Here is a 25,220-nt window from a genome sequence, read left to right on the forward strand (position 1 = left end):
ATGAATGTTATTTTTCTAAGCAAAGTATCCACGATAGCTAATATGAATTCATTGTCTTTTCTCTCCTATTTTCTTTCATATACGTTTGCTCATCCCAAACCTTCTACCAACTGGTGTGGTATGCTACAACCTTATTTTATTTTACATTTTTATATTATGATGTATATTCTTTATGTTTTACAATAATGTACTGCACTATGGGTAACAAATTGCCTTGAAAACGACCGTCGGGGTCGAAACACGTGTCGGCTATTACCTTACAATACAATGAAACATTTTTCACATTTTGATGTGTGGTTTCAATCACTTACAGCATCGGATCATGATTGCTATTTTCTGAACATTTCATATTATCTGGTTGAACATATATATATATATATATATATATATATATTTTTCTGTGCACAGTGACAGTCTTCTAATAGTTTTCAAGTTGCGTATATGTACTGTGAACCATTGAGTGGAGGGTTCACCTTTAGAAAGACTACTGCAGCCGGAAGCAATTCTATGCATTCGAATCACTCAACGAACTCAAAGGCTGGTGAATAGCGCACAATTCTAAGTATCTTTCACACTCGACTTAATTTATACTTGATTCATTATAAGTGTGCCGTTCTGGTAACAACAGTGCCGGTAAGCCATCCGGCACTGTTGTTACCGGACCGGCACACTACAGGTTTGCTTGCCGAAGTTGCTGTGCGCAGCAGGTGAGACCCTGCTGGGCACAGCGGCCATGGTAAGCAGACCTACACAGAAGCACCGTTATTAATGGTGCCGGTGCTTCCATGTTCCCCATTCCCATTGAGTCCTCAGGGACTCAATGGGAATGGGGATTAACATTTACTGGCACCTGACTTCCCGGAACGCTGGGGTCGTAATGCCCCGGTAATTCTGGCAAGCCAGGTGCCGGTAATTATCGCAGGTCCGGCGGCAACCTGCCGGTTTTACCAGCACAGCTACCGCCGGACTTGTAACGAGGCTGATTATGTCATGCTTTCTGGCAATTGTGATCTCTCTATTTATTTATTGGATCTTTGTGACCTCGCTGTCTGTGCAAACCAAGGCTCTCCTGTCCCGCTGCAGGGGATGAAAATGCAGCAGGGCTCTGAAGACTGCTGTAAGGTCCTGCCAGTGATGATCTCTACTCTCATCATGTGACCATGCAGCTTGTATTGAGAGGCCCTCCAGGGCGGCACCCCACCCGTTTGAACTGGAATTTTTAGTTAGTATGACAGGGTCCTCATGGGCTAGGCTGTATCATTTCAGTAGGTATTGAGACACTTGCAAGCATTCCAGCTGTCGAAATGTCGAAGGTACTAGGATCTTCTGTTTGTATTCTCTGTGCATGGAGACCAGTGACTCAGAAGATGGTTCACTAATCTGCCTCAGTGTACAGTCACTGCACAGGCTGGCATGTTGCTTAATAAGTGAAACATATCCTCAGCAAAGCCTTATTCAAACTGGGGATCTTCTCCAGACGATGGTATGATGTTGGACTCTCATGTTGGGAATGTATGTACACCATTGAGCCATACTTGGATGTATTCCAATGCACTGTAGACTCAGTGAGGGTTTTAGAGAGGACTCCTTTTATTACTTTCTCTTCCGTCATCTCTTCTCGGTGTGTCACAGTACAAGATGTGACATCACCCGTCTGCTCTTTCATTCATTTTCTCTCGCTCTTCAGGAATCTTCCTCAAGAGACTGTCAGCTCTTCGTGGATACATAAAGAACGGTTTTCTCAATGGGTACTTTGCTTCAAAAGCTGCTCGTGTTATTGGCATCATTACAGGTGTCTTGCTTGTCACCATTTCCGATTCCCAACATATAGGCAGGTTAGGGGCGGGACCTCTGGTAGAGGATTTTGGCTCCTCTGCACCGGTAATACCTGGATATTACAGGTGACGGAAGAACGTTAAGTTCCCATTCCCTTGGAGTCCCATTGGAATCCACGGGAATGGGAACACTGAAGCACTGGCACTGTTAGTAACGGTGCTGGTGCTTCAGTGAAAAATCTGCTGGTAGGGGCCTGAACTACCAGCAGGTCAAGCCTGCCGATACTTCACTGCCCCTACCCGTAGATTTGTAGTTTTCTGGTCCGGAAAAGGTGCTGGTAAAAGTGTTTACCGACACTTTTTTCCAGACCAGCAAACTTATAAAGAGGACCTGTGTCTTCTTCATCCACCCCCCCTACTTGGGTGGCATCACCTCCCACCTCATGATCCTTCCCAGGCTGTTCTGTGGGAGCAATAATTCCTGGGGTAACAGACTTGGCAGGAGAAATCCTTCAAGGAGTATTCTGTGCATCCATAACAGAAGTATTTCTTCAGTAGTTGGCAATAAAGGAGACTTGGAATGTGTCTTGTGTTAGCGACGGTTCCTAGAATAATGCAAGGATTGTCTACACTCTGTTGAATAACACAGGTCCCCTCTTTTCTGATGCCCAGCTAGCACCAGGCAGTTGCTGAGCACCTTTTACACACATAGGGTCACCAATAGGAAACAAGCAAATAAGGCATGAGGAAATAAACCCTTCTCCTTAATTTATTACTTTTTTGTGGAAATGTTGCCAGAGATATCTGTTGAAAGTTGCTTTATTTTGCAGCATACTTGGCATGTACAGAAACCACTGTCCTCCGAAAAGGTGACACACTGTCAGCTATTTGTTTAGATCTAATAACATGTCCGTGTAGCATTGGGGCTCACCGGCAGGCATGCATGGAATTCTGGCGCTGCTACACACACTGCCAGTGTTTGCAGAGAGATGTCTGGGAGCGCTGGTTTGTGGTTGGCTTTCCTGTATCCCCAACATTACATCGTAACGGTTCAGGGCATATATATTTTTTTCTTTTTGTGGCCATTCCGCAATCGTAACAGGGCCATTGGCCAGAGCGTTCAGTTCCTGCACCATGTCTTCCTCCTTTTGTGTGACAGTACAATCGTCAGATATGTAAATAACTTTTTGTGTGCATATCTATGATCCACAACAGCACAAATTCATTCATTACATAATTATTACTTCTCTTGCCTCTTGCCTTGACTATGTAAGTACATATTTGCTATTTGTCTCCTCTATACATGCCTATTCAATTAACCATGTCTTTTCTGACTTTCACTATGCACTCATAGCTCACTTTGATCCACACAGAGTCATACCTTCACACCTTGGCATCCCTGTCCTCAACCCTGGATCCGCTTTGAGATACAGACCCTCTAAACAAACATGTGCCATTACCTAAAATGCTGGCACAAATCACGGGCCTCCACCTTGTTCCTAGCCTGCAAAAATTCCTTGCTGCCCGCACTGCTGCACTGGAGCAAGGAATTTTTGCAGGCTAGGAGCCTGCAAAAATTCCTCGTTATTGAAAGGTCGTTGAACGGGTGGCCTTCAACCTGATAACTTAGTACATTGAAGATAATGGCTTTGTAGATCCACTTCAATCTGAATTCCATAGTATACACTCGACCGAGACTGCACTTATGCCTGTCTCCAACTTTCTCTCACCAGTCCAAGCTCTCTTTTATACTAATCCTCTTGAACCTACGTGGTGCTTTCGGCACCATCAACCACTTTTCTTTCCTCCTCACTCTCCAGGACCTTGGGTTTTGCAAATCTGTTCTCGCTTGGGTCGCTTCCTACCTAGAAGGTTGCTCCTTTAAAATCTCCTGGAACTCACAAACCTCTGACCCCACTATTCTCCCTATCATAATTCCCCAAGGATTAGTCCTCGGACCTCTGCTCTTCACACTCAATAACTCTGCCCTAGAAAAAGTAATCTCATCCTTTGGCTTTCACTATCACCTACTTGCTAATGACACTGAAATGGATTTCTACTTTCCCACCTTCAACCCCCCCAGTTCAAAATGGATTGCCAGTCGTCTCATTCTAATCTGTCACTGGATAGCTCTCCGCTGGCTCATGCTGAACTCTTCAAAAACAGCAGTCATCTTTCTCCCGGCTTTCAATGCCAGCTTTACCCCCCCGTCTCCTTCCCTCCTAACATACAAACACAAACTACCTTTTTTGAGTGCCCATTAAAAAGGACTGCTACAGAGTGATTCAGCAAGTTGGGAGGGACACTTAAGTCTGCAACAGCCAGCACACATGGGAGACAGGGCCCGAGAGGGATGTGGGAGCCTCTAACAATGTGTATACCCAATTACGCTGACAAATACCATATGTAGAGGACATAGTGGTTAGGTTCTTATACCCTGCTTAGGAAGTGGGATACACTGACAAACATTACAGAAAACATTGGGCCTCATTACAAATCGCCCGGTATGGAAACAACGGTGGCGGTAAACCCTCTGCCACCATTGTTTCCATGCCAGGCGATCACAACTCCTGCAGGCGGGAGGTGATGTTCCCGCCAGGTCTGACCTAGCGGGTTTAACACCGCCCGCCTGCAGGCGGACGAGGAAACACCGGCAGCATTACGAGATGCTGCCGGTGTTTCTATGATCCCCATTGAGTCCCATAGGACTCATTAGGAATGGGGATTAACACCATTCCGCCTCCATGATTCCTGGGAAACCGTGGTTGTAATGCCCCGGTAATTCCGGGAATCACGGAGGCGGAATGGTAATACGAGTCCAGCGGTAACCAGGCGGTTTTACCGCTGCGGTTACAGCCGGACTCGTAATGAGGCCCATTGTCTTGGTATTTGTCTGAGGATGTGCTGTCTTCAATAGTAAGGACTGTGACAAGATTAGGGTGGGTAGTAGGTAAGGAACTGAAGACTGGAAAATAGAAATGCTCACTTGGTATTGCAATTCTGGAGTAGGGAAGAATTTTCCTAAGCGATGGCCAGCACATAATTCAGGCAAAGTATCTGGGAGTTTTCTGCACTGGTTCCGAGAAAAATTACGAATTGTAACCTACTAGAAAACAACACATCTTCAAAGTGCTAGCAAGGCAAAGGTAGCCTCTTGCTTATACTATCGTAATGTCACACAGTTTCAAGCTGGAGGCTAAGCAACCAGAGAAAAGGAATTGTAAGTGAGCCTAAATTCATTGATTGTAATTTTGTGTCCAAATATGATATGATTATTTTGAAAAGTATTAGTCCCAAAATGCTATAATGGATGGGAAAGAATATCTTAATTAAGCATAAGCAAGGAAACTTATTTAAGGATGTCGTCGAAAAACCTTGAATAGTTATATGTATTTGTATGAGGAACGACAATGCACATCTTCGGCCTTTGGGTAATACAAATGGTAGAAATCCTTAGTACCACAGAGAAACTTAAAATGTTCTGTATATCAAGATGTTCTTATTTTATCAATGTAATGCACATCTGCTTCTCATTTGGGGTGATTATATAAAATGTGCATAATTGTCTTAATAGGAATACAAATAAAAATAGAAATGTCAATGTTCAAATACATATGAGTCTGACCACATAATGGATGTTCCATTCATGATTTAGGTTAGCGGTACAGAAAATAAATCAAATGACTGCTTTCCGAGTACATTTTTTAGACTGTTCATTATGAGTATCTTTTGTTTAGCCAGTACATTGTCAATTCCACACTTGTGCCACATCTTCCACAAGTGCTTTGGCACTAGCGTATCTACGCCCAGTAGGGATGCATGCTCCCAATTATTGTAAGATCAAGTCTTACAAAGACTATTTTTGTGGGCTGCTGGCAGGGATGCGTAGTCTGTCTATTGTCTTCACATTTATTCAATATCCTTCAATTAGATTATTAACACTGACCACAAAGGAAAATGTGTGTAGAGCATGGCCCATTATTTCATTCTGCTCCTTATCCAATCCTTTTAGCAATGATGACATATAGAAGCCCTAAGCTGTAGGATGTTGTATCGGGGCAACAGTCAGCAATGTCAGCAGACTTATTATTAGCAGGAGCACCCATGTCACAAACAGAGAAACCCTTAAGGCTTGCATGGGTGCATGTTGAGCCATAATAATTATGCTAAAGAGACCCTGAGTTACATGTTTTTAGGACGAAACCACAGGCACCTCAATGCTGCTCGGCCCATCCTCCTTATGTTTGGAAATTTAAAATGGGAGAGGCTTAAAAGAAACAATAGTAAACAATCTTTTTGCAGCTACTGATGACAGTCGTTTTCCCAGAGCGAAGACTAGATAACTAAGAAACACATGCAAATCAAGGGAGGTCTATACAGGGCTTGGGCAACAATAAGTCAAGCAATCAAAGACACCAATTTGATAAGGCAGCATTAAGCTGTTTATCCATCAGATATTCAAACATCTGGTTCTGAAAAATGGGAAAATATTGATGTTCCATTCTGAGCATTGTAAAAGCCTCCCAAAATGTTCACCCAAATGTTTCTCTCAGTCTTAATACAGTTTGGGTCCATGGAGCCTCCACGTTTGTGCAGCTCACATGACCATCATCCCCCACCTCCGCAACCACGCTGGTAACTACAGGGCATACAACTTTGGAGGAAAATGCTACCATTTTTTCAAATGAGTGATATGGCGTACTATATGAAACCCTTCTTACTGCATAAAAAACAATGACCAGTGATATATACCATTATGTGAAGAATGCACTTATTGCAAAATAACTGTCAAAACATGATGTGTTAGAAGGTCAAATGAAACAAGTCTCTTCAACCAACAAAGCGTTTTGATAGCTTGCTTTAATCAAATGTATGTTAGCTTTCTTCCTGGAAAAGGCCAGTAGCTAACGTAATGGTCATAGATTCTGCTTCCTCATGAATGCCAATACGAATTAGGTTACTCTGAAATATTAAATGCTATGTGTGCTAGTTTAGGCTTTTCTACAGTAGCCACTTGACACCAGACACATTTTAAATAGTGAGTCCCCATTTGAAGAACCATATGAACCAGATGAAAGGTGTTTGTTTGCTTCGCTTCTCTTTCTAAAATTGGTCTTAAGCTTGATTAGGAAAACAAACAAACACTCAAAGCCCACTGATATCAACAAAACAGCCCGTTTTTGAATGATAGCATCCTAGTAGGTTTTCAGGCACTAGATTGATACACCAACAGCAAACAACTCCCTCATCTACTATACGCTGACATATTCTAGGTACATAGGATGGGCTATGATTTGTTCTTCTTTCCAAGAAGTAGAAATGATTTCTGAAACAACTTTTGGCAAGTACACTCGAATATATATTAACATATATCACAAGTGTTCAGCCTACGGTGACCTAGAATAAAATGCAAGTAGTTTGTATAGTGATCGTCTAACTTCCAGTATTCACCGTTCTAATAAGCCTCTGAAAGCTAGCAGACAGGAGCCATCTCTTACAGCTTTTTTCTATTCACCGTCGTAATTCAGACAATTATTTTTGAGCTATGCAATTTTCTTAAACTGAAGACAACAATTTGCTTGATCTATGCAGATTCTACATCACATGAAGTTCAACCTTCAGATACAGTTGGGAGAATCAAAAGTGCATACTAGGACAGTTAGCAGGCAGTTGAAAATATATACAGCCGTATATTGTGATGCAATGAAAACATCATGACAAGCTGTTCATATTTAATGGAAATGAATCTTAACAATGAGCCAGTTGTAAAAAAAAAAAAAAGAAAATGGCTGGCTTCAAAGCCAAGGTCTAGGATGCCGAACCACACTAAACGGGAATGTTTCTTTAGATTTGCCAACTATGGTTAATGATGACACAAGCAAATTATTTGAGTTGCTTTTTAATCCACTCCAACGGTAATAATACGGGTGTGGAGGACTTCGCGCTTTACTTCCTGGAGGATTATAGTATGGTAACATCACTGGAGGCAACAGTATTTCTATGGGCTTCAACACGATCACTTTGTCTTCCGACTTTGGTTTCCCAGGGCTTGTCTGCTTGTCAAACATCTTGTTCACAGAGGACATATTGTTTTTATTCTTCAGATGTACATTTGACCCTAAACTTGTAGAATGTTTGATGGGTTTTGTGAGTTGATTGGCATTGTTAACTTGGTTTACGGAGCTTGCAGGCACTTCACTCGTTGTGTGCGATGGTACCTTGGCATTTGCAATAATAAGGCTTTCTTTGTTAAGAAACTCTGCAATTTTTGCTTGGGAAACTGTTGTTGATGCAGCACCTTTTTGTGTAGAGGTTTTCATTTTCTTTTTCCTCTCATCTCTCCTTGAATTTTTATTCATCTCAACACCTTCCAATAATCCCTTTGCAGCAGCTCGGGCCAAGACATCCTTAACAGACACTGACTCGGATGGATCACGCTGAAAGAAATCCATAGAAATCTTTAACCAGGATTTTACAGAGTATGCTTCAAAAACAATGCACATAATCTAAAACTCGTACAAACACTATTTAGAGAACAATCTTTAAGGGGAATATGATAATGAAAACATTACATTAGGGAACGGACTCCAAGGGCAGAGGAAAAAACAGAACAAAAGGGGTGGAGGGTAAGAAGCATATGGGTATCAGTTAGCACAGAAGCCGACTGCTCGGAAGGCACGACTGTTCGGTGTGATTTAAGTCTCGGGCCTTGAACGATCTACTAAGTGTAGCAAGTCGAAAGGCAATGCAAACACCAGCTTCAGACATGCAAATATTCCCTGCCCACTTATCGTAGTAATGAAGAACTCTTAATGACAGGTGCTGAAGAAAATGTTATGATAACACAACTGTGTTCTGGAATATTTACCAGATCAAACAAAGATTTTCCTCCAGATTTGTAGGTGCAAAAACAATGGGCTGTTACTGTATGTACTGCAATTTACACTGTAAGGTAGATATGTTTGAATAAGCAAAATTAGCTGTGTAACATTATTGCAGTTGATCTACCTCTAAAACGGGTAAAGATGCGCATGAAACGTCTATATGATACATGGCAGCCGGCAATGTATTTATAAAAGCCTTTAAATCCTTTTCTTGTTACAGGCTACTTGTGACATCACTACTGACGTCTGATAAGAAAATGGCCACTATGCAATCAGTTATTACAGTTGGGGTGTCACATCACAATGCCTTCTGCTTGAGCCAGTATAGAGCAAAATTCCATTTGCCTCTCTAGCACTTAATTACGGCCATGACAAGTGTTACAAATCCCTTACTCTTAAAATCGCTTTCTGTGACCTTTTACAACCATTAAATGATAAGGAACTAAGGAATTGTTTATGGCAGTATGTTTACTTTATGCACTGCTGGATTTAAACACATGAGAGCAAGACTCTATCTGCATGTTATTACTTGTTTTAAAGCACAAAACTTTTGGATGCATTTTATGAACCTCCTTAAATTATGTTTCTGCACCACATTAGAAGCTGCATATTCGTTCTTAATCCAGAGTTTTCATTGATGGTATGTAGCAGCAACTGTAAGATCTCTTACATTAGATTAAGCAAGTGCCCAGACATTGAAGAGGCCAACAGTACGTAGCCATATATACTAAGGAATAAAATACCCTATATGGTACTTAAAAATAATATTGCAAGTCACCTCAGATTCCATGATCTTTTAAAGCCACTCGGCTTTCAGCTTCATTCTACTATTTGGTCACGGAACACTTTTGTGACTTACTATATCCATCTTTAGAATGTGCAGTAGAGGTTACTTTATCCCATATATATTTAACAACTAGTCAACACTTCCCCAAATAAACAATACAACCCTAAGTTGGAACAACAATACTCACTACCCACAACGTACAGTGCAAAACAAACAATATGAAGAACTTCAGAAATAATACTTCAGGAAAAAACAGGGCTTTGCAATCAGTTGGAAACTAAATGTCATATCTATCCTAGGTCTGTAAAGCCAATGGGGCTCATTCCAAGTATGCCGGTCCAGAAACAACGGTGCCGGTAAGGTTACTGGAACCGTTGTTTCAGGACCAGCATACTACGAGTCTGCCTGCCGGAGCCGCTGTGCCCGACAGGGCAGACCCTGCTGGACACAGCGGCCATGGTAGGTAGACCATCACAGGAGAACTGGCACCATTGCCAGTGCTTCCGTGGTTCTCATTCCCATGGAGTCCTACAGGACTCCATGGGAATGGGGAGTTACAATTTACCGCTGCATGACTTTCCGGAACGCTGGGGTTGTAATACCCCAGTGTTTACGGAAAGTCCGGCGCCGCTAAATATTTACGGGTCCAGCGGCAACCTGCCGGTAGTACGGGCACAGTTACCACCTGACTCATAATGAGCCCTGATATCTCCATCTCTATCTCTATATATTTATAAAGCTGAAAATCTGTTTGTTTATTCCTCATATAATTCCACACCGTTCTACTAATCTGCACCAAATGTTGCACAGTTCCCTGTTAGGACCTTCCGGACATTACTGGCTACATGACATTTGGACACCCCACCCATTTCCCCGGATTTCAGCCCCTTTACACGTGACGGTTGCCTGAAATCTGAGAAACATCAATGTGGTCATAGACGGACCGGACAAAGCTCATTTTAAGTGTCTCAACGTGAGGAACAAAACCTGAAGGTCCCTCGAAAACCACATATCATGGCCCTTGGGCGCACTGTTTCTGAGTAATTTGCACCACAACACACTGCACCGCGCCAGGGTGAGGCGACAGGTGGGGAGGGCGCACAGAAGGTCCCAGTATGCCAACTCTCCCCTCCATGTCTGCTCTGGGGTATGTCAGCCAGCCACACATGCCCATTCTCAGTGCAGTTTACTTCAGAGTGCAAAGCACATCAAGCGATAAGCGACTGGGGATAACAACCGATAGGATCATTGATTTTCAACAAATGATGAGTGTTATCATGTCTGTCTTCAGAACCTGTGCGGAGTACGGCTACCTTTTGCTAGTCCACTATATGGCAAAGAAGTAAACTGACCAGCAGGTTCTAGGAAGAACTTTTATAACTGCCGTTCTAAGCGAGCTTCATGCTTTTTAAGAGATTCGCTTTTTATGTGGCTGATGCATGGTTTGACAGTACAATATCATAAATCATACCATGTAAGCTGCTAGGGGCATCAATGATGCAGCTAATATATATATAGCAAATCTTATTGCCCCAAAAATTGCTGTCTAATGATTCATATTTGTACCACCATAGGAATAAGTACAGATGAATAGCATCTACTTAAAATGAGGCTTAAGGATGCTACATTGAAATCCTTTAGCCCCAGCTATACAACTGCAGATAAGCTAAATGTCCAATGTGCTGGTTAACCAAATATGCCTGATAAACAAACTTAGTTATTCCGGGTAGCGGAGAGCATGAAAACAGGTGAAAAATGCAGGGCAACAGAGCTTCCTGGTACCTGCGCTGTTTACTGGGATTCTGCCTTGCGGAATCTCAGTTATCCGACCTAGAAACATTGTTATTCACCATGAAATGAACCAGAAGACCAAGTTACTTACCAACTGGTAACGTTCTTTCGACTGGATGTTCCTCCCACATATTCCTCATCTTTGATATTCGTATCATCAGCTTTGCTACTTTTAAAAAAGCAAATCACACACCAGAGGGTGCTGTGCTCGATGGCGTGGCGTCGATGTCCCGCGAAGGTTGCCATAGAGCGTCAACGTCATGCATACTACAAATAGCTTGAGTCAGGCCGTTAGCTTCAGTTCTGTTTTTTCAATAATCTCAACCGGGAGTTGACCAGGCGTACCACTACTGGCATCCGCTCGGCAATGGCGCCAGCATCTGGGACTGGAGGTTTGGAACATCTTTGAGAGTCTATGCGGATCGTACTGCCAACTGTGGAGTAGCTTTACAGCGTGCAATTTGTATTGGGTAGCAATAGACACTCTGGCGGGCGTACTGCATATCTGGTCCCAGGCCTGCTGGCCAAATTCTCTGCCGAAATCTTTTTCCCATTTGCCTTTGAGGCGGAGGATCGGGGAGTGGTCCTTGGTGATCAGAGCTTTATACATCCGGGATATCAGCCCTTTGGTCGCGCTTCTCTGTCCAATTTTAACCTGTTCCATGCCAAAGAATCTTATCCCATCTATATCATCATTTGGATGTTCCATTGCAAAATATTTTCCAAGAGGGTATCTGATGTCCCTGTTTCTGATGACGCGTAAGTGTTCTGAGATTCTGGTTTTCAGAGGCCTTACTGGGCTGCCTATGTAAATCTTAGTGCATATGCATGTAACAGCAAATATTGTGTAGCTTGTGTTGCAATTCATGAAGTCCATGATTGTATGCGTTTTTCCATTAGGTAAGCTGATTTCATTTTTGCCATTTTCTGCATATTTGCAGTAATTGCATTGGCCACATTTAAAAAATCCTTTAAATTTGGCTTGTGACCACAGTTGGACTTTTCATTTAGATGGTATGCCTTTTGTGAAGTGTGATGGACATAGGATTTGTTTAAGATTTTTGGCTTTCCGATATGTGATGAGGGGGTATTCTTCAACATTATCCTTTATGTCATTATCCAATGTAAGTATATTCCAATTTGTGTATAGTATTTTCCTCAAGATCTTGTTGTCCATACTGTATGTGGTTACAAATCTCATTTTGTCTTCTTGTTTGTCTACTTTTTCTTCTTTTATTTTATTATGTAATAGATCTTTACGGTTTCGTTGTTTAGCATTAGCTAATGCTACATTGTTGGTTCTTGGTATATCCTCTTTTTTGAAATTTGAAAGTTGCTGTCGCCATGTGTTTATTCATTTCATTGTCTTGAGTGCAGTTGCGTTTGATTGTAATGAATTCTCCATAGGGTATATTCTTGATTGTATGTGGCGGGTGGTTACTGTTGGCATGAAGAATGCTATTGCCTGAGGTTGGTTTTGTGTAAAGTGTTGATTGAATTTTGTTATTTTCGATGTAGAGTTCCAAGTCCAGGAAGTGGATCCGGTTGATGCTTTCTTCCATTGTAGGTTTTAAATTGCAATTGTTGTTGTTGAGATATCTATGGCATTCTTGCAATGTTGATTTGCTTCCATTACATATGACCAGGATGTTGTCTATGTACCTGCCCCAAAATACGACGTTGTTTTCCTCAGTAAATGCTTTGTGCAGCCATGCATGCTTGAGTTCAAAGCTACCCATGTACAGGTTCACATAGGGAGGTGCGAATTAGGCCCCCATGGCGGTGCCTTGGCATTGTTTATAGATGATGTTATTAAACAGGAATATATTGTTATGCAGGACAAAATTAAGCATTTCGAGTATCATGTTGTTCTGTTCCAGATATGAGATTGATCTTGCTTTGAGGAAGTATTCCGTTGTTTCCATGCCTTTCAAATGTAGTATGCTGGTATACAAAGCCGTGACATCAAAAGTAACCAATCTATAGTTTTCTTCCCAATTAATATTGTTGGAAAACTGTTGTATAATGTGTTTAGTGTCCTGTACATATGATTCTAGATTTGCTGCCAGAGGTTGTTGAAAACGTTCAATATATGCTGAGATAGGTTCTGTAACTGCACCGATACCATTGATTATTGGGCTGCTGGAAGGTATTGTTGTATAGCTCTTATGTATTTTTGGTAAAAAGTAGATTGTGGCAAGGACCGGGTGTTTAGACTTCAAAAAGTCAAATTTGTCTTCTGTAAGAAGGCCATTCTCATACCAATCAGTACTCATCTGATTCCATTCCGTCATGATTGTAGGTAAAGGGTTAACTTTGAGTTTTGTGTAGCATGTGGAGTCATTCAAATGTTTTTCTGCCATTTTGATGTAGTCCTGAGTGTTCAGAAGTACTATTTTGCCTCCTTCATCGGCCTCTTTTACTGTGATGTCGTTTTTGCTGAGATCCAAAATTGCAGTTCTTTCTTTCTTAGTTAAGTTGCAATGCTTTCTTTTGTCTTGTTTGTTCTGTATGTACACTTTTCTTAGGTCTTTTTCCACTGCTAGTGTGAATATGTCTATTGCATTCTCCATAATGGTATGCAGAGTGAAGGAGGATTTCGATTTGAGTTTAGAGGATGCTGTTTGTCCTATATCTATATTTAGGTCTGATACTAGTGTTTCCATGGTATATCTTTCTTCTGTTTCTCCAATGTTGAGTAAACTTACTGTGTGTTCTGTATCTTGTATCGTGAGCTCTGATATTGGAGGTTCCAATATTCATGATTTTTTGCCTTGGATAAAGGTTGCAAAGTATTTTTTTAATTTGAGCAATCTACTGAATTTGTAGAGATCCACATTTGTTTGGAAAAAATCCAGTCTGTTAGTTGGACTAAAGGATAACCCTTTGTTGAGTGCTGTGTTCAATTCTTGTGAAAGTTCCATATCTGAAAGATTGAGAACTAGGTTTTCTTCTGGTTGGGATTTTTTGATCTTGTTAACAATCATTTTTGGTTGTCTCTTGTTTGTTCTGTTCTTGCCCCTCCTGCCCCTCTTCGAATGAATTGTGTCCTCCCACGTATTCCTCATCTTTGATAGACTCCCAAAGCAGTGAGAATTTGGAGGAGGGAGTACCAATTAACTCTAATAATGGACCGTATGAAGAACAGGCTTGGCAAAGAGACCTCCTTGGGGCAAGGTTGAATCTAAACAATAATGTTTCACAAATGTATGCGTAGACGCACCGATATTCTGCACCGGGACACCCCTTTGAAGAGCTGCCGAACTTGCCATGCCCATGCTGGAATGAGCCCTTAGCCCATCTGGAGGTTCTTTAGCCGGCAGTCTGTAACATTCTCTGATTGCCAAAATGAACCACCTGGATAAGGTTTGTTTTTTACTGCTAGGCACAATTTGTGGCTGGTATATCCAATAAAAAGTTGGTCATTTTGCATAAACTAGAATTATAAAAGCTGAGAGCCCTCTTTGGGTTCAGCCTGCAAAGTCTTTCTTCCTCTTTACTTGCATGAGGGGGAGGATAGAAAGGTTGCAAAATGGCCTTTTGAGACAAATGAAAATCAGAGACTACTTTGGTTAGGAATGAAGGTTTAACCTTGAGTATTACTTTATCTTTATGGAAAATAGTGTGAGGCGGCTTACAAGAGAGAGCCTGTAACTCACTCACCCTGCAGGCTGATGTGATAGCTACCAGTAGGACTGTTTTCAGGGTGAGGAGCCTTAAAGGACAAGAATGCAAAGGCTCAAAAGGAATGCATGTAAGGAATTTTATACTAGATTTAAATCCCAAACAGGGACATGAAATGGGATTGGGGTTACATGTTAGTGAGACCCTTCAATAATTGTACAATTAGAGGTATCTAGAAATAAGACACTTCTTCAGATGAGTGCTTAAAGATAGAAAGCGCAGCTAGGTATCCTTTCATAGTACCAATCTGGAGCCCCAGATTGGTATCAGGTAATATTATCCCCATATATATGGTCGCCGTAAATAATATCGCCGGGAAAAGGTCGAAGCGATATTATATGGGTGACCATATATATGGGGACAGGGGCAAAAAAAAAATGAAAAATAAAAGTTTGGGGGTTGCGGGGGTGTCCCCCGCATGTTCCATGCAATAATGTCACCACAAAAAACGGCAATTTTTCGGCGATATTTTTGCATGGCGAGACATTTGTGGCAACATTATTACATGGAGCCCCCAGATTGGCTAAATGTAACAGGAAAGAAAGCACCATAGGTGTGTCACATAGAAATTGATCCACATTCTAATCCTTGCACCAGTTACTGAACTTATTCCAATGACACCAGTACAAGGATTGTGTTGCAAGCCTTCTGGCCTAAAGCAAAATCTCCATTACGTCGTCCGGGAGGTCCCAATCCTTATATCTCAACCTCTCAGAAACCATGCGTGAAGGCTCAGTGTCTTGACCACTGGATGGAGAACTTGACCTTCCTCTTGCGAGAGAAGATCCTCTCTTAGTGGAAGACGTATTGGGGGGCAGATGGACCTGTCCAGAAGCTCCTCTTGGCCCAATCCGGGACAATTAAGATCATGGTTTCCCTGAACTTTCTCAACCTCCTAATTATGTGAGGAATCACGGGGACTGGAGGAAACGTGTACAGGAGTGGAAACTCCCAGTCCACTACGAACGCATCCCCTAGAGCTCCTCTTGGAGGAAACTCCCTTGAACAGTGCTGATCGCACTTCCGATTGACCTCTGTCACGAACAGATCCACTTGAGGGGTTCCCCAAAGGGTGAAGATCTCTTCAAGGACTTCCGGAGCTAGTTCCCACTCGTGGGATACTGTGCTCTGCCTGCTCAGACTGTCCACTGTCGTGTTCTGCTCTCCGGCTAGGTGAACTGCTGACAGAGAGATTCCTTCTTGAATTGGCCAGAACCAGAGCTCCATTGCCTCTCTGCACAGTGGTAGTGACCTTACACCGTCATTATCAGGGCATTCTTTCCCCGTACAGTGGGCAAGAAGGCCTTCAGCGCTAGTCTGATTGCCCTCAGCTCCAAATGGTTGATGTGTAGTTTGGAGAGCAATGGCCGCTGATTGTCAGATCGTTGGTGTGGGCTCCTCACCCCATGAGTGAGGCGTCCGTCACTACCTTTATCTCTGGCCATAGTTGCCAAAAAGATTCTCCCTTGAGAATATTGTCCTTGCAAGCCCACCAATAAGGGTCTTGAGCCACTCTGCTCAGAACTTGCAGAGGATCTGACGTATTTGCTGAAAATTGAGACCACTGAGTCCTGAGGGTCCATTGAAGGGATCTCATCCTCAATCTGGCCTCTGGCACCAGACAAATGCAGGATGCCATGAGGCTGAGCAACCTCAGAAAATCGAAGGCCGGCAGATGCTGAACATCCTGGAACTTTGTTACCATCTGCAGAATTTGGTGAGCTCACTCTTCGGGAGGCAAGGTTTTGCCTGAGAAAGTATCCAGAACTGCTCCGATAAATTGGAGTTTCTGTGATGGTATCATATTTTACTTCTTGAAATTCAGAGAGAAGCCCAGTCTGTGTAGGAAGTGGTAGGTCTTGCTTAGATGGACCTGGGCTTGTTCTGGAGAACGGCCATGATTAACCAATCGTCCAGGTAGGGGTAAACGTGAATTCCCCCTCTCCTGAGACTCGCTGCCACTACCACCATTAGCTTGGTGAAAACTCTCGGGGCAGAGGTCATCCCGAATGGCAGAACTCAAAACTGATAGGTCCAGTGATACCAACCAGTCTTGGAGTTGGAGAGCCTGAAGGATCTGAGAAAGGGTATCCATCTTGAACTTGTCCTTCCTGAGGAACTTGTTCAAGTTTCTTAAGTCCAAGATGGGTCCTTCTTTGGGATGAGAAAGTATGGAAGTACCAACCCTTGTTCCTCTCCGCTACATGTACATGTTCTATTGCACTTTTTTCTAGCAGGGTTAAGATTTCCTGCAACAGGAGCGGTTCTGGAATTTTGGCAGAGTTGTACCCCGAAGGGTGATTCTGAGGTTTCTTCTGAAAGGGAAGGCAGTAACCTTGAGATACTGTTTCCAATGCCCATGCATCTGAAGTAATGCCCCACCATTCTTCCAGATGCTGAGAGATTCTGCCTCCCACTGGGGTCTAGTGGGTCAAAACCTCAGAGTGGCTTTGCAGCAGCTGCAGTAGCAGCTGATGGGATCATTGCCGCTGCTGGGGCAGATCTAGCACCTTTTCCTCACCCCCAAGGACATTTCCTTTATCTTCTTTGACTGGCCTGTCCCCTTCATTTTCCAAATGAGGAATAAAATCAAAAGGGACGACCCCTCCAGGAATATGAGCCTGTGTAGGGGCATTGTTGAGGTTGTTGTATTGCGCCACTAAGTGACTTTGCTCCCGCTTTAGAGGTCTGCAGCTTCTCTAAACATTTGTCTGCCTTGCTGCCGAACTATCTCAAGCTGGCATATTGAGAAGTCTGGCCTGCACATCCGGTGCAAAACCTGACTTCCTCAGACCCGCAAATCTGCGTACCACAGTACTATATGCCATGGACCTACTGATGCTGTCAGCAGTGTCCAAACCTGATTGGAGGCATTCCCCCATAGCCTCCTTTCCATCCTTTAATATGGCTAGGAAACCTTCCCGTTCCTCACCATCAGGGATATGCTCAGCTGCTGCTGTCATACAGTCCCACAGATTATATGTAAATCTTGCAATGGTGCAAGGTACATTTGTAGATTTAAATGCCATGCTACCCGAAGAAAAAATCTTACGGGACCATGCATCAATTCTTTTATCATCCCTGTCTGGGTGAATCGTAGGGTATGCTGCATTCCTAGTAGACGTGGTCGCCTAAACCACTAGACTTTCAGGTGATGGATGCTTTCTTAAATATTTAGGGTCTGAAGAAGAGGGCCTGTATTTAGATGTGAATTTCTTATTATCTGCAGGAGCTGACTCAGGGTTTTCCCATGCAGTCATCACCTTCCTTTGCAAAGCTATGTGAAAAGGAAGTATGGGGTCTTGTTGAGGTCCCTCCGAAAGGATGTCTGTGATGTCATCCTCTTGGTAAGTAGGGGAATTTCTGTTCCATCCCATAAATTATGTTACCCTACTAATTAATCTCCTGTACCCTGCATCTGCATGATCAGCAGGGTCATGTTTTTCAAACTCATATTCTGGAGATGTGTCCAGACCACTTGCTGTCTGCCGGCACTCATATATGTGTTACGCTCACCTGGTCTCTGCGGAGGCGTTGGGGCACGTTTGCAGCCTTCCCTGAACTCTCCCTTGTAGAAAAGCTGTGAGCGGTGGTACATGCTGATACTGCTCCTGCGTGGAGATAAGAGTGTGTGAGTGCGTCAATCTGTGATTGTTGTACCTCTCGAACCCTTCTCCCCTAAGTACGGTTTCTGTGAGCATACGTCGGCCCATAAAGCTCACCTGTGAATATATGGAAGGTAAGCTCCCCGTCCTGCTACTTCTGGCAGGGTTATGTTGAATAGGATCTAGTTCCTTCACTGATCCCTGATAAGGATTAGTCCAGTCCAGCTGCGACTATGCTTCTCCTTATGATTGGTGAGTGTATCTTGAGCTCTTGTGATTCTGTTTGTTCTGTTTAATGTATTTATATGTTGCTACTTATGCCCGCAATATTGTCTCTCTTCTGTTTTCTTCCCTTAGATGGAAATGCGGCCTCAATGCAACTGTGAGACTCGAGACGTGGCCAGATGGAAGATTGATGCTACCACAACGTTCGACAGCAGGTAAGTGATGGTTTAAGGAAAAGCACGAAGTATGGCGAAGCGTGACCTTAAACGGACTATTTTTTCGATGTCTAACCTTGTCTTCTGTTTTTCCTTGCAGGCGCTGCTGTCGACGATGGAGCGTGTCGTGCTGCGGTGCCAAGATTTCAGCATTCCGGATAGTGTAAAGATGAATGCTCGGTTCGCCGAAGAGATGTACAGGTAAGAACAGCTTTCCCCAGTTGGTAAGTATGCTGGCAGGAAGCAGGATGTCCAGGAAGCAGGGTCTTCAAAGGTAATCAAGTTTGACCTCGGCGACGGTGAGCGTTCCGCTGCTGGTAAGTGCAGATTAACGCAAAGCGTCTGTCTTGAGGATAAGGGCAGCTTATATAGCTGGGAATCCATTAGCAGCCACACCCAAGAATACACTTAGGGCTGCCTAATGGATGGAATGTTCAAGGTTAATGCATTTGAAGTGCTTAATGGGTGGAATGTTCAAGGTTAATGCATCTGAAGTGCTTAATGGATGGAATGTTCAAGGTTAATGCATCTGAAGTGCTATGTCCATTATAAAAGCCTTTTGGTGTTATCTGGATGTTCTTGTTTACTTTTGTTCGTGAGGCTGGCGCCAAAGGTGTCAGGACAGTGTCCACCCAGGTCTCCTGTTCATGTGACCCCTGCATGCCTGTGCCCCTGACTTCATGACCATGACAATATGTCTGCCATTTTTGATTGAGGGTCAATCAACTCCTCAGGAACTTTCCTTGTTCCAAACTTTACACCAGCCAGTAAAACATCCTCCTCCTCTGAGGATCTTTTCTCATAAATGGAGGACATGGATTTGAAAAAATCCTGTCTATTTTCCATATAAAAAATCTTCTCCGGTGGCATAGACTTTGCCTTCGACAGAGAAGTCGATTTAGGAATAGGAATCAACGAAGACGTTGACAAGGGCGTCAATGTTATCAGTAACGGCTTTGATACAGTCGAAGGAGCCTTCAATATCTTCAAAGGAGCTATCAACGCCATCGAAGTAACCCTCAACACCCTCGAAGGATTACTCGACTTAAGAGTCTTTGAGTGTGTCGACACCTTGGACTCCAAGGTATTCGAAAGAGGCTTCGAGGAAGTCTTCGATGATGATTTTAATGGCGGATGAATATCCGGCACCATTTTGTATTGCCTCCGAATTTGGCACTGGTAGGCGTTTCTTGTGAGGCCTCGGGGAGGATCACCTTGAAGACGCCCTCGACGATTTTTCATCAGATCTTTTTGTCTTAGATCTTCCTCTGTCACTTTTAGTATGAGCAGGGACATGGCCTTCACTAGACTTCTTTGAGGGGGTCTAGTCCGCATTCTTAAAGATTTTTAACATTGAGGCTCTAAAGGCCTCCCACTTCTCCGGGGAATCATATTTAGAAGGGCAGGTGACCTCTTCTGAAGACATCGAAGAAGAGGAAGACCGATGTCACCTTTTCTTTGACTTTTTTGAAGAAGAAGATGACTTCCTAGATCTACTCCTCGACCTTGATTTCTTCGATTTGTTACGTCTTTCAATAGACTCAGCCAAGCCTTTATTTCTTCTTGAAGAAGACTTTGAAGACTCCTCCCCCACTGCCAGTTTACCTCTACGTTCCTTTATAGCTTTATTGGTCATCGACTGACAGGAACCGCACTCGTCTATCCAATGGTCTGGACCCAAGCTCCAGGGGCAATTTCGATGGGGATCTGTTAACAACATCTTCTTCCCGCATTTCTGACATTTATTTAAGCCAGTTTTAGGCGTGGAAGGGTTCGATGACGAAGACATTTTCAGAAGAACTGAAGCACCGTTTTCTTGATACGAAGCGAACGCTATCGGAAAAACGTAACTGAGGCCAATGCCAATGGGCGCGGCTCAAGCCATTTATACAGCCAATGACGTCGATGCTTGAGGGATACCGCCAAGGGACATCGACGCCGCAGACTCGAGCAGAGTGCCCTCTGGTGGAGAGAGATTTTTTTTTCCGAAGCAGCAAAGCTGAAGGTACGGCTATATCTAAGATGAGGAATATGTGGGAGGACACAATCCATTCGAAAAAAGACACATATCCGACTGTTCCTGAGGTTGTCCATGTCTTGTAAGAGACCATGCACAGCCATTGACAGCAGGGGTTTACATATTCCGGGACACCATTCTTCTACTCACTGTTATGCACTTAGGAGACCCACACTATGCTTTCTCATCCGACTATGCATAGCATAGGTCTGCTTGTTTTGGAGGGAGAGAAAGAGATGGCGAGAGGAAGAGAGAGAGGAAGAAAGAGAGAAAGAGAGAGAGAGAGAGAGAGAGAGAGAGAGAGAGAGAGAAAGAGAAAGAGACAGACAGGGGAATAGTCCTGGCAGTTTGGGGTTGTTTGTTCATCTGATAATTGTTCGCTGTGTACTGTTCAAAATAAATCTGCTTGTATTCTTACAATTACCAGATGAAGAAACAACCCCAATCCCTGTTCACATTCAACCAAAATGTGCCCACCCCAACCCCATCCCCTACATACCTGCTTGCTCACCTCCACATTGCCAGAAGCCTTGTGGCATCCGATCCGTCCATCTAACGTGGGTCGGATCAGACGCTGCAGGGTCCCTTTTTCTTCTTTTACAGTTTTGTTTTCCAGTCCCCCGCCTCCCATGTTGCAGAAGCGATGGACAACCTCAAACATGCCGAACATGGGGAGCAACCCCCACTCCACATGTTTGGTATGTTTTATGATCGAATGTTACACATAGAGGGTAAATGATAAACATCTGGATTGATAATAAGAGGAATTTGATTCATTAGCCCATTAGATCACAGTCCAGCAAAGCAAGCTGCCTGTAGGGAGAAGAAGAGAGAATTTGCACAGCGAGGGTGCTGCAGAACATGTTAGGATTTCCTAAGCCTATTAAAGGAGAAGGGGGCATGACAAGTCCAATGTCCAGGTCACCTGTCAAACGTTTGGGTTATGTTGGGCCTGAGGATCGATTGAACATTTCTCTTTGGCCCAGCTTCATGCAACGGGTGGCCTCTCCAACCCAGTGAGGTACCTTCATCCTAGAGTACATCGACCATTGCAGATAACATCCTTCAGGCTGGATACCATTGTGCCCTTATTTATACATCCCATGCTTTGAATTGTCTCTACTTGCACTTGAAGTGGTAAATCCACAATGTGAATGGACTAGGGGGTACACACAGATATGTGCTAGTACAGGAACTCAGGTGGGATTTAATCCCATAATCTGGCTCATAGGCAGCACCTAGAAACACTGAAATCAGGGTTGCACATGTTTCTGAACTACTAAGAAAGAAAAGACTATTGGAAAACAACATCTACCCCTTGTCCCTACAGCGGACATGGGAAGGTCCTCTTACAAGAGGATCAAGTCACATAATGCAGCATATCCTTAAAGCATTTACATTGTGTTACCAACAAGGGTCAGAAACAAATTGGACTGGGTAACATTTATGTTTATGTTTATATTTATCATGTGCCCGAAGCCCACGGGCTTCAGGGCGCAGAAGTAGAAAGGAGAGAATGGCCGAAAAGAGAGACTAATCGAAAAGGACTGATTTCAATAGTTTCCTAAAGGATAGGTGATTTCTTTCTGCAGATAGATCCTTTGGAAGTTTATTCCACAGAAGTGCCGCCTGTGCCTGAAAGGATCTTCCCAGGCCCTTCACACGTTTGCTGCTCGGGATAACCATGCGAACAGAGTCGCTGGGTCTAGTTACTCTCTTAGGACAAGTAACCCTTATGGAGTCCTGCAGGTAGCTAGGCACCTGACCATAGAGGCATTTATACACAATCGCGCATACTTTAAATCGAATCCTGTCTTCTACAGAAAGCCAGTGAAAACCTTTGTGATACTCAGTAATGTGTTCTCTTCTAGAGACCCCTTTAATAGTGCGCACAGCATCATTCTGCAAGATTTGGAGCCTTTGTATACAGCCCTTACCAGCACAGGCTAGTAACGCACTGCAATAGTCAATACGCGACATAATCGATGCCCTAACTACAGAGGTATCTCTAATAAGGGGTCCTGGTGAACCTTGATCGTCTAGGTATATTATAGGCCAAAAACGAAAAATCGCCAAGGCTATTATGTCACACTCCCCACCTTTAGTTTTTCAAACCAGTACCATGAAACATATTCATTTCTCATTAAACAAGTTTTTTATTTTGTACCAGAATAACACATATTGGGCCTCATTACGACCCTGGCGGAACGGGTTAAACGGCGCCGTAAAAGGTGACGGCGCCGTTCAACCCGTTCCGCCACATTACGAGGTCCCCTCGCGGGACACGTTAAGCATGCCTGGGAAAACCAGGCATGCTTACCAGGTCCCGCGAGGGGAAGCGGGAGCAAACAACGGGCCATCTCGTTATGGCCCGTTGTTTGCTCTCTCTCCCATTCCCATTTCAGCCCTATGAGGGCTGAAATGGGAATGGGAAAGGACCGTGTCCGGTCCTTGAGGGAGGAATTACCGGGCCATCCGAACTCGGAATGGCCCGGTAAGTCCTCATTCCGAGGACCCAGACACAAATGCGATTTCGGCAGCAGCCATGCCGCCAATAGTGGCATGGCTACCGGTCGAACTCGTAATGAGGGCCCTATACTTTTTTTTTTAAACAATTCATGTACACACTTTTGTTAGCCAAAACAAGGCCTTCATACAGTATGTTATTACAATGATAAGAACACATCTATTTCAGACACAAGATCAAGACCCTGGTATTTTCCAGAGTCATATTTAAATTATTTTCTTCTTTTTGTGTAAAACCTTCCCTAACTTAAGCGGTGCTGGTAGTAGCTGTATATAAAATGTTGACACGATGTGTTTCGGCCGTCTCTTCACCCACTGCGTTGTCACAAGAATGCAGCCTTCATCAGGACGAAATACCATTTCTAGCATACGTAGCCAAATGTGTATTGTGTCTTGTTAAGTAGTAGCCCAGCAAAATCACCATTCAGAGACAATCCCCATATTCGGAGTAATTTCCACTAAATGGACATACTCAGCGCCAACTGCCTTACAAAACTGTGGGTAGCCGGCAGTCATGAGTGGTAAATAAAGCCATTCTAGGTGTAGAAGAGCAAGTCCCTGTCCATGTACTAATTGGCGAGTACAAGAGCAGATCCTCTGGCATGTGCCGTAGCCGCAATACGACTCCTGACTGCCGGCTACCCACAGTTGATGAGGCCTACTTTTTTGAGGCAGCTGGCGCTGAGTACCATTTAGTGGAAATTGCTCCACGTGACTCATATGAGTTGTTTAACCATCTGTTCAAGTCCCACAACACCAACATAAAGTTATTTGGCTTGTAAAGAGGGGCCAACATATTTGAAATAAGATAAAGAAGTGCCACATTCACACAATTATTAGGGGTGGGTGTGGTCTTAAGGAAAATAATTTCGCAACCTGAGCACCAATAGGTACCTGAAAAAAGTGCAAATCCTCCCGTAAAATACAGGGAATAAAGAAGAATGAGTGTGTGTAAAGGAAGATTTGGGCGTGGGCAGGGAGATCTGAGAGCGGCACAGTCTCAAAGGAGATAGGGAACATGCAATGCTTTAAGGTTATAGATTGTGCCTTGGCACAGAAGGAACAATATCAGAATAACTTACTTTGCTAAAGGTCTTCCTCCAGTAGATTCCACATCTTAGAAATATCCTCCAGGTGTCAGACTGTCTTCAGGCATTTTTTCAGCCTGCATGGAGATCAATGTGGCTCTGTGTCAGCTCTGCGTCACTGGTGGCGATAACTCTGGGTATGACAACATGGGTTGTATATAGGTTGCTGCCTGCGCCCCATTAGCTAGGTTCCACCCAGTTTTCCCTGCACTCACCTGCTGAGGATCTGTGAAACTATACAAGGTTAAACGCTATCAATATGGAAGGGTAGGTTGGAGGGCGATGAAGAATCTGTGGGAGGACGGACTAAGCCATCAAAAAAGAACATTACAAAAGCTAAGCAGCTCTACCAGTGGATTCATTGCTTCCACAGACTACGCATCTTATGAAGACTCTCAAAGCAGAACAGAACCTGGATGAGGGGGGAGAGTGAGGAACCATCACCTACACTAGGAAGCTTATGAGCACCACTCGAGCAAACCATGAGTCCTGACCCAACAAGGATTTCAGTCAGTAATATTTGGCAAACATGTGCAGAGGAGCTCAAGTAGCAACTTGACAGATGTCGACAACAGGGAAACCACTTTGCCACACAGAAGAACCACCTGCGAGGCAGGCTGCAT

The 25,220-nt window shown here is 43.6% G+C and overlaps 1 protein-coding gene across 2 annotated transcripts in view; it reads right to left on the reverse strand.

Annotated features, from left to right (window-relative positions):
* Positions 1-7,495: 7,495 nt before the first annotated feature.
* The window catches only part of NSUN7 (NOP2/Sun RNA methyltransferase family member 7), a 1,712,923-nt gene continuing 1,695,198 nt past the window's right edge, over positions 7,496-25,220 (reverse strand). For both annotated transcript variants that reach the window (XM_069631762.1, XM_069631763.1), the window contains exon 12: positions 7,496-8,212. In XM_069631762.1, the coding sequence (XP_069487863.1) occupies positions 7,571-8,212 (642 nt within the window). In that variant the 3' untranslated portion in view covers positions 7,496-7,570. The remainder of the gene's footprint in view (positions 8,213-25,220) is intronic.

The sequence above is a fragment of the Ambystoma mexicanum genome, chromosome 6q (assembly GCF_040938575.1).
Source record: "Ambystoma mexicanum isolate Mex_15411 chromosome 6q, UKY_AmexF1_1, whole genome shotgun sequence".
Taxonomy (NCBI): domain Eukaryota; kingdom Metazoa; phylum Chordata; class Amphibia; order Caudata; family Ambystomatidae; genus Ambystoma; species Ambystoma mexicanum.